Below are 13,531 nucleotides of genomic sequence, written 5' to 3' on the forward strand. Positions count from 1 at the left end.
ATCCAATGCTCATCAACCGACTTAACCCCTTTCTTTGTCAACATTTCTTTTTCTTTCTCACAACTTCATGCCTTCTTTCCACATATTTTACCATTGAGTCAAAGATTGGGTTCTCTCCTTGGCCACCCGGTGGAGCGTGCGCCACAGTCCACGCCCCAGCCCTTAACTCCGCCGTGCTGACTGTCTTGGGATCCCATGTTATTCGCCAAGCATCCTTAGCGAAGCCTTCCACGGACCAAAAGTGCTAAAACACCTCCACCCACCGCCTTTAGCGGCACTTAGGTGTCCTTCTGCACTTTAAGCAACTCAGCTGATGTCCCGTGAGCCACTGCACCAGGGGCTATTAAATCCTTTGTCTAGTTAAGACGTCAGGAAATTGCTGCGCTCTTTAAGCCCAGCCCTTCTCACAACTAACCTACCCCTTGGCCAAACAAAGAAATCTAGTGACCTATAGACATACACAAATACACACATAGGTTGGACACAGCTCACCGGTGCAGATTCTCCCCTAGTTTTATAGGATGATCTTGGTGTGTCACTGCAGGACTTGCCCCACAACTCCCCTTTTTTGAAGTTTTGGTGAGACCGAGCATTGACTTTTTTCCTCTGGGTGATCAGCCATCTTTGGGGTCGTTCCTCAGTGCCCACACTCGTGGAATTTTGTAAATAAAGTCTGCAACACGGAAAGAACTGTGATCAAGCCATTTATTACTGCGCAGGAGAGCCCGCACACACATCAAACATCACAGTTCAAATTCATGCTAGCTCTGCCCTTGGGATGTCTCAGCTCCTATTTTATACCTCCTCCCCACACACAACTCTCTGTATCTTTTAGTTACAACAGGTTTCTTTCCCACAGGCTGTGGCTGGGCAGAGAGCAACTCCCACTATCGTTTCCCAGGAAGCTCCTGGCACCGGTCATCTTGGGAATTTTGTCCTTCCATGCCCTAACAGTTAGCAGATAACATAGCAAAACATCATTAGGCCTAGCTAAGCAGTTCTTTACGAGGTCATACTGACACACACACTCCTAAGCATCTCATCTAAGCAAACAAAGGTTATACCAAATCCTACAGTGAGATTCTAAACGCATAAATCTAAATTTAAGGATAATCTAGAATTTTCCCAACAATTGAAAACTTCAAATGTTTAAAAGGTAAAAATTAACTGACAAAATTATTGAAAGGAACCATTTTAAGATAGAGAGTGGAACTGTTTTACACCCTGTGTTGCTTCACTTCTCATTTATTAACAACCAAAATCTTTACAAAAACATTCAATTTCAATTCAATTTCCAAATTAAAGCAAACGTAACAAACAATGAATATTGTCCAACATCAAAACAGAATATTAAAGTCTAACTTCACTTGAATACATACCAGTCAGGTTACAAGCATTAAGGATTACAGCATCTTAAACATCTACAGTAAGGCCAAAAAAGCAGAAAAAACGTTTTTCATTACAGTAGCTGAGCAATAAAAAAAAAAAACATGCTCACAGCTACTCAAATAATCTTAAAGGGTCATAAAAGCAAAACGTTTACCATTTAAATTTGTTATGATGACAAAGGTACATTTATTGATTCTGTCTTAAGATTATTATAAGACAGTAAAATTAATAAAAATAAAAAATAAAAATAGGCACGAAAACAAAAGGTTATCAAGACTTTAGATGTCTAACAGAGTACTCACCACCTATATAATAGTAATAATAATAATAATAACTGATACTAAAAGCTAAACAGAATTAAAGATAAGAGTTCAAATCAACTCCATTCCCTCCTCAGAATCTGCTGTATTACCCTGAACACACTGCAACAGCTCCTCAGGTCTGTCTTGCTTTGACCCCACAACAGATGCAATAATGTTTTCTAGGTGTGGATTTCCCTTTGCCTGCTCCTCAACTCTTTCCAACACCTTCCCATAGCCCTCTTTCTTCAGATTAGCCACAAAGTTTTCAAATATAGTGAGCAGAGGAAAGGAAAACTCAATCACACTCTGTTCAGTCTTTGGAAATCCATAGAAAAATCCACCAGTGTGCAAACCAAACACTTGTCCATACGCATCAAATACTGGGGAGCCAGAAGAGCCATGGTACATGAAAGAGTTGTAGGTCACATAGATATTTTCACAAGGGTCATTTTTGATCGCCTGATTGATTGCATAAAGAGTGATGAAATATTCCTTGATGTCCTCTAAATTTTTATTAACAGCCTCCTCTCGTCTCTCTTTCACAATGATACACGTAGGATCCATTTTTTTCACTCCTTGTCCTGGGTGTCCAACAACACAGGCTGCACCATCTAAAGGTACAGGTCCAAATCTCTTGAGGAGCCCTGGTGGAACCTGGCTCTCTGTTTTGAGTTCAAGTATGGCATAATCTAGGTCGTCTCTGCCACCAAACACCTTGGCATTAATCTTGTTCTTGTCAGAGTCTTGTTTTTCAAAGTTAAAGACAGCAGTAATGTTTACACGTTCATGCCAATTAGGTAATTTTGAATCAACCCAGTATTTGAATAAGTGGGCATTTGTCAAGACAAAGTTGTCAAATAGCACAAAGCCTGTGCCCTGCACTATGGAGGAATCATGTATGGGTACCTCTAAGAGACAAACTGACTCGCTCAGTTCAAGCAGCAACCTGACTTGGTGAATTTCACTAAAAGACTGTTGGATCTTTCCAAAGTTTTCCTTCCTCAGTTTCAGTGTTTTCTGGAAAGAATTTTCAGGGAATCTCCTTTTCATCCATTGTTTCAGATGTGGAAACTGCTTACGCAGTAGCTTATAAACCTCATTATGGTCAATGCTGCAACCTGTTTCTTTCGCTGCTGTTGTTATACTGATTTCCTTCTGCTGTGCAAGAGTTAAGACTGATCTTGTTTCTCTTGTTCGTTGTGGATTATTTGATACATGTGGAGGTTTCTGTTGGCCAGGGATGGCCACTTGTTTTACATCTTTTGTTTCCATATTTGCTCCTCGTGGAAGACATATCTTAAACTTCTTTTTATCCAGATTATCAATTTCGTCTGTGCACTCAGTCTTACATTTGTCATTGATGTTGACCAGCTCAAAGTAGCCCAGGTAATCAGTGAAGCGGCCATCTCTTTTTAGAGCCTCTGCCACAGTTATCCCCTTCTCTCCGTAAACACAGAGATACCTGAACTGTTTTAAAGTTCCACTTTTAAAAAGTTTTTTTTTTTTGGCATTTAGTCCTCCCTTTGTATCAATGTAAAAGACAGAATAGGCATCTCTTGAATATACTACGTTGGAATCCTGGACCTGAGCCACTTCCACCTTTTCTGATTTACATGAAATGGTCAGAACCTCATGATCCCCAACACAAGAACACGGGAAATGTGTTGGAACAATTGATTCGTCGTCTCCTGTACCCATCTGAATGATAACATTTGTATCTGCACCCTTAACCATCTTCTTATACTTATTTGAAGATTTTATGGCCTCCAGCACTGTGCGGGGTAGAACACAGCCAATGGTGTATATCTCATCAGAACTGAACTTCACTCTGAACTGATGTTTATGTGAGTCCTGCAGGAAATCAGAGTGGAGAAATGGAAGTTAGAGGCTGCTAATGTACCAAAAACAAAATGTAATGCATTTTGTTCATAAACAACATTTTAAAAGCCATTATTCTTCTTGTTTTTTGTTTTTTTTTAACTGGACTGGGTATAGGAGTCTATGAAGTTTAACAAAACAACAGAAAAACAGATGGAAAAATAATTATGCTTATTCAAAATAATTTGAATGTTAATGAAACTCAATTCACTGTTTATGGCATAATGTCATGTCTGTTGACAGAAGACATCAACAGATCCCATTTCTATACATTTAAGATAACAGGGAAGGTACCGTGTCTTCATACGCTGACTCGGCATTTGACCCATCCTAAATATTTATCAGTCACCTTAAAGAGTGACCTTAAAGGTAAGTGAATGCTGGCCCCAGGCCAACTAGGCAGTCAGGCTGCAGTCTCCGTTTCTACCTGTTCATGTTTCCAAAGTACAATAATTATGGTGATCACTTTAAAGTCTCTGTGCTGTTGGCTTTGTGTTCAACCCTAGAGACTAAGAGAAAGATCATGTGTTTCCTCATTAGGATAGGGATTGTGTTCCTGTGTGGGTTGGTTAAATGGTAATTATGTGACAATGCATTTCTGGACATCTTACAGAGTAATGCAAACATTTGTAAAATGAATTAATTTTAATTTTGTTCTTATCCATTCTCATCCCAAGATATAACTGTGTTGGTGTTGGTATTATAATCAGTATTGCTCCAAGACCATCACTGCGGCTACGGTCCATCAAGTGTTTCATAGTATGAAAATAAAATTTTGCATGACTTCATTAAATAAACTAAAGAAAAACAAAACCAAGATGTAAAAAAAAATAGCTAGTTCTGCACGTGGGCTCAGGCAGGAACCTTTGTCAGATGTGGTTGTTCTTCACGTGAAACGGTCCAGAAGCTCACCTGACAGGCTGTAGCTTCCTCTGGCTCTGTTTTCACGCTTCTTCTCGCAGGGCTGGCCTGATGAAGAAAGATGCACAAAAAAATGAACTGGGTCAATGCAAATGACAAATATCAAGCTAATGACAAAGCATTACAGGACTATTAGCCAGCGTATGTAATGTGTTTTCTCTTACAGAAGAGCGTAAGGTGTTTAAAGTTTTTCATTTGATAGAGAAATGTAATGGCTTCCAATATAGACTCAGTGTAGACTATTTAATATTACTGGGTGGAGGGACACATTTTGTTCACCAGACATAAAAACAACTGTCTGTTTTAAAAACAGGAACATGTAAAAGGGACAAATTGAAGCAAGAAATGATGGATAAATCCCAGATTTTGTGTGTGAAACATTTTAATGCACAATTTATGTACATTCACTCCTGTTCACTCTGCATGACCTGCATAATTAGATGCTCCGATACAAGTACTAACCAGGCTTGACCCTGCTTGGCGTCCGAGATCAAACATGATTGGGTGTGCTCAGGGTGATATGGCCATAAGCTGCATTATGACATGCTAAAAAACCCAGCTAGCTATGTAAACCCTTTTATTTTACATTGCTACATCATGAAGAGAGGGCACATAAGTGAGTTGCTGGCCTCACTGTTTGGAATCTTTGCCATCATTACTGCAATTTCTAATTTCACTGGTAGTATTTGCACTGGATTTTCAGAAAGTAAAGAGCTTAAGTGACTACAACTTGTCCCACTGGAAAATGTAACAAAAACAATTAGAAACTACTCTCAGATCAAAAAATTGTGATGCAATTTAGCCGCTGACAACAGAATACATAGGCTACTTACTTCAACTTTGATGTTTTTCTGAGCCATGTTCACAGATTCAGATTTATTCTGAAAAGAAATTGTTGTGTTACAAGGATAGATATGGATAGCTTCAATACGATGCACAATGCAGAATACATGAATGAGAAGTTATGAGTCATGGTAGGAATTCCTCCTCTCTATACTCACACTCAATAAGCCCCTTCCTAACAAACCCTTTACCCCTTTTAGGAACGTATATGGATTTTGTTTTATAGATTGATGCCAAGTTATCATCTCCATACTGTTTATAAGAGTGTGGCTTTATCCTACTTTTGTTGTTTGTAATCTCATCACTAAATCCAGCATCAGTGCATTCATATGCATAAGATGGAAAACAGTTCATTCTTATAAATGCAGGCCAAGAGTCATCTGCTGATAGTATAGGTAGTTTTATTAACTTCTTACTACCCACTGGGTCCCTGGTGACGTATCTAGCCAACTCAGGTGCCAGTCATTTTAAAAATCAAAGATGTAAATTCTGCTAGCTCATTTTGCCTTCCAGACACTATTTTTTTAAAGACGTGAATTCTTCAACTTTCTATTAATCATTAACAAAAACAAAAAGAAAAAAAAATTACTGAAGTAACTTTTCTTTAAGTTTTCTTAAAGTAAAAAACATAACTTTAAGTTATTGTGGTGAATGGTTTAAACAGAGTTGTTACTCTCACATTTCCAAATCTCGCTTCCCCAGCAGTGTAACAATGAGGGACATTTTGATATTAGAACCAACTTGTTATGCCGAATATTGTAGCGATCTATAATGCTCAGCGTGTTCAGCAAGTCATAACTTACACTGAATAAGTGCTAAAACTTGAATAATAAATGTGCATTAGTCACTCAAAGGAAGAACTGCGTATTCTGGCAATAAAGACAATAATAAAAACAATAATTATGGTGGGGGTTTTTGGTCTCTGTGTGTGTATGTGTGTGATTTATTTATTTTTTTCTTTTTTCTTTTTTTTTGTGTCCCGTTTGGATCTTTAGCCATCAGAATTGTTGTCTGAAGGCCAAGAAAGATGCCAAGCGGATTTATTTTACCAAGTGGATCATCATGGCCTTGCCATATTGGTCCATTTGATTGACCTTTATTATAATTATGAATTTATTTTATTTTCGGTTGCTACAAACGGGACAGACATGACTGGGGGACAGGACAGGGTATGTGTATGTGTGTGATTTCTGGCTTTAATATTAGGTTGGTTTTTTTTGTCTTTTCTCCTTTTTTTTTAATATGCAGACTTTGTTTAACATATTTTCTAGAATAGGGTCCCGTTTACTTGTGAAGTGTCAAAACAACTACAGCAAAAACATAATAAATGAGATGAATATCAAACAAAACGGGAAAAAAAATCACATATATCCAAATGTGCTTTAAGAAATTATAAAATTTTCAGTTTTTATGAAAGAGAGGAAAAAATCCCATTGTCTTTCCACTACAGTATGTATTAAAACATTGTTTAAGACACTGAGGCAGTGTGTATGAAAATCTGATCATTTTAAACTCAAAACTGCCAGAAGATTAAAATTCTACAAGCACCACAGTAAAATTGTTATTTGTAAACAATTCTAAATAAAATTTAATTTTCAAACCCAAAGACAAGTTCAAAATTCATGTATGATCTTTCTCCCATATGTTGCTTGTTGTGTGATGAAATGGACACTCGGGGGAGCTGGTGGTGTATAATTTACTCAAACAGCCTGTGGAGGCGTTCCTTTCAGCAACAACTTGTGAAGAAAAGAAACAACTTCTCAAAGTATTTTTTATTTCATCTGCTTAATTGGAAAGGGGTCCCTCTGTGTCGACTATATACATTTAATTTTTGTATGTGCTTATAATGACAAAACTAGAATAGATATTTGCTTAAAAGAGATTTGCTAAGCGCTAAGGTATTACTGAGGTCATAGTAGGTGGTGTTGTTATACCAGACCTCAGATAATAAAAACATTAAAAACCTAAAGATTTACGCTGACATAAGGGTTCACCTGAGAGTTAGTATCTCCTCGTGGCTGCGTGCACACTCTGCTGCTTCCAGGAATGTACTATAAAAAGATACACATAAAAATGAACTCAACCAGAATGTTAAGATCATAAATTAAGAAGTATAAACCAGCAGAATTATTAACCAAAATGTTACTTGTTACAAGATGTTACATTTTTCTTTATGTATGTAATGCATGTGTTAAGTTGGAGTTTCATTTCACAGACATTTTATTGACTTCCTGGTTGACACTCCAAAGGCACACAGTGAGCAAACAGACTGCTATAGTCCCTCCTCTCAACCTAAAGGAGTGTTTGAAGAGCTCAGGTGTGTCTTACACATAAAAGCAACTCAGATCCAAGTTCACTTGGACTTCATCTGAAACTTGTAAACTTGACAGTTTTTTCTTAGAGGTAATAATCCTCAAAAAACAACAACAACAACAAACTATAATAACTGGTTATATCAGATGTAATTTATCTGACTTTATAACAGAGGAAATTAGATGACCAAAATAGTAACACTAACTCTCTGAGTGAGTTTGTGTCTGGTAGAAAGGCATAACAGTAAGTAAACATCCACGGATGATCGTTTTTTACTCACCAAACTACTGCTGCGTCGGAGAGATCCGCTGACTTCTGGAAGGAAGCGGAAAGCAACTGAATGATACTGAGCGGGAGGAACCTGTGACCAAGAGAGACTTGATCTCATGGTAACCTATTAACCAATCACATGTGAAGAGATCTTTTGGGGGCGTTTTCACTTTGTGTGTTAAAAGCTGGATGGGTGTGGGAATAAACCCACACTTGAGTTAAATGAATCACAAAAGTAATTTCTACTTCTTACTATTGGCACATGTCTGTGGCTCTTACAACGACTGGTCTGTAGTTCTGTGTGCGGACAGGGGTGAAGAAAGAGAGGGAGATATTACATGATTTTGTAATGTATAACCCTCTGTAAGAGGAATAAATGAATCAGTATGGTGTTTTCCTTCATTTACATGCTGTTTGATTGGCTGCAGTGTCCTGAGAGAGAACCTGGCACTCTGAGGATTACATCTTTCTCTTGGATGTGCTTTAACCCTTTAAAGCCTAGTGTATTAAATTTGGTACAAGTTTTTTGTGACTTTGAATAAATTGCAATACATTTTGAAGGAAATGTTATTTTAAATTCTAGATTTAGCAAATATGATACAAATTAAAAGTACATTAACTAAAATTAACCAATGTATAGTACTTAAAATTTAGAGAGTGCCAAGATGAGTAAGCCTGATGAAACTTTACCCCAAAACAAATAATGTATTAAGAGCAGAAGGAAGCACGTTGCTGGGTTTCGTCACAGTCCCTAGTCACACGTATTCAACAAAAATACAAAAGACTTATTCATCAAGATACTGATCAAACGGCAAGTTTATTGCGTCCCTACGGGTTCCTTACAAATTCTCATACACTGGATTTATCTGATAAGTATGATGACCCTGAGAGGTCAAACACAATGCAACTTAAGAAAGCACCCGCAAACAGAAAAATACTCCGGAAGCACACAAAACACAATAGAAGTAAAAAACAAACAAACAAACAAAAGAACCAAAATCAACACGCAACACAAAATAGAGTGTTTTTTGGGGAGACATTAAGGTGACAAAACAGCTGTGGGAGTGCCAGAAACCAAAGTATGCAAAGAACTGCACTAAGAGATGCAAGAAGCAAAGGTTTCATCAGTGTTGTGAGGAATAAAATGATGCTGGTAATGTGCTTTTTAATGATATTCATATAATACTGTAGATAAATATTCACCATTAGCTATTTACTGCTGGCCTGTCCCTTCCACAGCTGTTCCATCACGTTATAATCTCCTCAAAAACACTTCAGTTAAATAAAACACAATGCAACGTAACTGAAATTGCAGTGTGTTTGACCTCTCAGGGCCACTGTAGATTGTCATCTGTGGGCAGGCAGACTATGAGGACTGACTTGTTTGTAGAGCCATTAAAGAAACTGTAGTGTTTGGCACTTGGTCACTTGATTCATTTTAGTTCTGGAGTTTAATGCACCTAACATCTCATCAAGCTTTATATTCACTGGCAAAGCACATGTATTTATATACATTTGTGCTGAATAAAAGCAGAATCTATGTCTTTATGCAAATATAAACCAATGGTAATATCTTTGTTTCTACATTGTGATTACATGTGGAATCGACTGGTTATTCTTAAATAACTCAAATTTGTAACCGTGTTCCTGTTCAGTAAGCATTAATGTTCTGAATTAACCTCCAAACGAATGGAGTGACTGTGGTTATGTCTCAGACTGGAACTGGGCATTTAAATGACCCTGTTCTGCTCGTTCATGCAGGTTTTGCTTCATAAGTCTATTCATTCATAAACACACATGTAACAAGTTGACACCTACTGCTACATTTAAATTAACCACTTACCAACTTCAGCTTCATATAAATTACAACAACAGACACTCAAATTATTTTCAAAAACAAAAGAGTACATTAAATGTGCTGAATCTAGTAATAGTTTTTATTCACATGTACTCCTAAACTCAGTTTACAGGCCAAACCAAAGACTATTAAATGCAAGTGAAACACTCAAACCTCCAAGCCCTACCACCAGCATTAACTTACTCCTTTCCATGACAACATAAAAAAAAAAGTTTTTCTTTCAGTAACCAAAATCTTTCTTTAATATAAAAATCCTGAATCCAAGAAAACAACTTTTCAGTTGGTTTTACAGGTGAACTGGTGGTTGATGGAAACAGTATCACCGCTCCAAGTAAATATATAATATAAAGTAGTTTGTGTGTGGCAAAGTTTACCTAGAAAAAAAAATAGGATATTTTGAATGTGCCAGTGCAATTTGTATTATATAGCTAGACCACATACTAATTTTTCACGGTCCTGGTAATATTTATATGGACACAGTTGCAGGAAAAAGATCCTATTCTTCAGATTTTCAGCTGAAATTTGGAAACCGTTTATAATGGGCCTCACTAGAAGAGAACCTGGAGGACACAATAAACATGGTGAACATGATGGCCATGTAGCCCAGAACCCCGACTGCATAACTCAGCTTGTAGATGAGCAGAAACCACTTGTAGACCATCCTGGAAATTCAAAGAGACAAAGACCACATCACTCCCTGCCCTGGAGTCCTGCTGAATATAAACGCAATCAGATTTTGTTAATTATTAATTACTTTTTAAGCTTTACATCGATCACTTTGCTCCTACTTACATTTTGAAAGTCAGTGGGAAACAGAAAGCTCAAAAATAAAATTTCATTACAAAGTACACAACTCCAATAACTTGGGTTTCTTTTCGTTTGAATACTTTCAGTGTCTAATAGCCACTATTGTATGAACAGTTGCTCCATTGTGTAACATGGTTTTGTCAGGAAAGGCTCTCAATTCAATTTTATTTATATAGCCCCAAATTACACACAACAGTTGCCTCAAGGCACTTAATATAGTAAAGTAAAGATCCTACAAGAATACAAAAACCGAGAAAAAAAGCACTGCAATTATATGGCCCCCTATTAGCAAGCGTTGGCGACAGTAGGAAGGAAAAACTCCCTCTGTATCTGGTGAAAAAAATCTGCCAATAGAAATATGCAGATCTACTTACTGTGGTAACTGCTTATGAATAAGGGAACAGCCCAAATTAGCTTTGAATGAACTCTGTGTGATTAAACAAGCTCATTAAGAGCTGAGCTGTCAGCACTGACTCACCTGAAGAAGACGTTGAAGCCGAACATGGTGAACATGATGGCCATGTAGCCCAGAACCCCGACTGCATAACTCAGCTTGTAGATGAGCAGAAACCACTTGTAGACCATCCTGGAAATTCAAAGAGACAAAGACCACATCACTCCCTGCCCTGGAGTCCTGCTGAATATAAACGCAATCAGATTTTGTTAATTATTAATTACTTTTTAAGCTTTACATCGATCACTTTGCTCCTACTTACATTTTGAAATTGCCTCCAACTTTTCATACATTGCGATTAGCTGTAAATGATCTTTTTTCTTTACTTAAGTACATATTTATGAGTTTAGTTAAATACATGTATAATAAAAAATTATTCAAGTAATTACACACTTATTTAAGTACCTTTTGTTTACTTCACACATAATTTTTTGGCCCAATTTTAAGAGCTTCTTTATTTATTAATGGGCTAATTTAAATTAATAAATACTGACATACTTATTTAAGGCCCTGTATGTTTATCAATGTTCAACTGTTTGGGAAGTTGTTTAAGCACTTATTTATTCACTTACCTGCTTTTTCCTCACTTTTTTTTACATACCTATTTAATTACATATTTAAGCACTATACTTACATACACACTTACTAGTACTGCTTTATTTGCTTCCTTATTTAAAGGCTCATTTATTAATTATTTATTTAAAGTATTCATTTTTCCCTTCACTCATGTACTCATTTAATTACCAGTTTTCTTGCTTGTTATCTCTATTTTATTTCCATTAGATTGAATTGGTTGTCTCCATTAGCTGAATAACTGACTGTGGGTGTACTTATCTTGAGTGTACAGCATCAAAGCATTTGCATGTCTTGCTCATCTTGGTGTTAGGAAAACCTCCCATATTAGTCCTGTTAGTTATCACTCAACATGATACAATGTCACTGGACACATATGCTTTGAATGAAAGGGTTTTGAAATTAGGAGCTAAAGTTCAGAGATAAATTGTATCTTGTGCACGAATCATTGAATATCTTAAAAAACGAAAAGTATTTTGTGGGATTTGGTTTTGCTTTATTTTTGCTTCTCTTTTGTAGTTTTCTGTTGGTTTTATCACTTTCATCTCATTATAAACATACTAACAAGGCCAAAAAAGGCTCACAAGTATATCAACGTACAGAAAAACCTTAATCCTAAAGCTTCATTTATACTATCGTTATGCCCGATCAATAAAGCATAATGACACAGATGTCAACTACTGTGATGGGTCGCTCTTTGTAAACTGTATAATGACTATCAAAAGGATAAAACAGGGTGTAATTGTATGTAGATTGCCATAACTCAGATAATCCATTCTGAAATCTTCAGTCTTTCTATTATTTCAGTAAAAGAAAGTCAGTCTTTAGTTTGCCTTCATCTCCATCAACACAGTGGTTTTAAGAGCCAGCAGGATTGTTCCCCTTACCTCGGCGTCCTGCAGGACAGCGGCTTGCGGGTGGCTCTGAAGATGACGTAGCTAGTGATGACGGAGAACATCCCCCACATGGACAGAAACCCCTTTGTAAACCCTGTCCACCAAAGTCTATTTACCAACATACGTAAAGATATTACACATAAAAAATACACGGAAAAATTGGAAATCAGTTTTTGGCAGGCAATCACTTTTTGGCACAACACTGGCATGCGACACAATATCCTCGCTGAGATAAAGAGGAGCTACAGAGTAGTGATGTGCGATACCACTGATTTCCTTTCCGATCCGATACCAAGTAATATTCAGGGTGGTATCGACGATACTGATCCGATACCGATACTTTGTACAAAAACTTATTTTATTTATTGTATCTCAAATTATAGCGTCATAATGATTACAGGACATCAGATTACTTGTTCTTATCACTTAATAATGCAGGGTTCATCATATAGAAATAAAAAAACTGAAGTTGTGCGCTATTTGAACACCTTGCCTGCCAGCAGCACTAAAGGACTCCGTGAGAGACGTCTGTCTCACCCTAGCAGCACCTGTCCCTCTCCTCCTCTTCAGTTCACCTCAACATACGCTCGTCATATTCTGTGATATGATTTACTCTGAGGTGTTTGACAAGGTTAGTGATGTTGCCACAACCATACATGCCAACCCTCCCGATTTTTCTGGGAGAATACCGAATTTCAGTGCCCCTCCGGAAAATCTCCCGGAGCCACCATTCTCCCGAATTTCTCCCGATTTTCCACCCGGACAACAAAATTGACACATGACTCCAATTACGCTCAGCCATTGTTGTGAGTGCGCACGCCCAAGGGGCTGCGAGACAGACAGCCGTATTTCGCACATGACTATGAAAGGCGGAAGAGGAAGTAGTTCCTTTGAATGTAGACAATCCGAATGTTATAGTTTCTTTCCACTGTGTTCCTGTTAATGATAAACTACAAATTTACCCTAAATTACTAAAATATCAATATTTTAATGTGAGAATCGATTCTAGAACATAAATGATTGGTAT

The 13,531-nt window shown here is 37.2% G+C and overlaps 1 protein-coding gene across 1 annotated transcript; it reads right to left on the minus strand.

The window, feature by feature from the left end:
- Window positions 1-709: 709 nt before the first annotated feature.
- On the minus strand, window positions 710-12,566 carry LOC146390045 (serine protease FAM111A-like). The gene is made up of 9 exons (XM_084920334.1): window positions 12,496-12,566; window positions 11,060-11,167; window positions 10,324-10,436; window positions 8,170-8,213; window positions 7,927-8,007; window positions 7,328-7,384; window positions 5,324-5,371; window positions 4,482-4,538; window positions 710-3,542 (listed from the first exon to the last, which is right to left on the minus strand). The coding sequence occupies exons 1-9, from the start codon at window positions 12,564-12,566 to the stop codon at window positions 1,761-1,763; spliced, it is 2,361 nt and encodes a 786-aa protein (XP_084776460.1). The 3' UTR covers window positions 710-1,760.
- Between the last annotated feature and the right edge of the window lie 965 nt (window positions 12,567-13,531).

Source organism: Perissodus microlepis, chromosome 3, assembly GCF_051167445.1.
Source record: "Perissodus microlepis isolate ML-2025 ecotype Zambia chromosome 3, ASM5116744v1, whole genome shotgun sequence".
In the NCBI taxonomy this organism is placed as follows: domain Eukaryota; kingdom Metazoa; phylum Chordata; class Actinopteri; order Cichliformes; family Cichlidae; genus Perissodus; species Perissodus microlepis.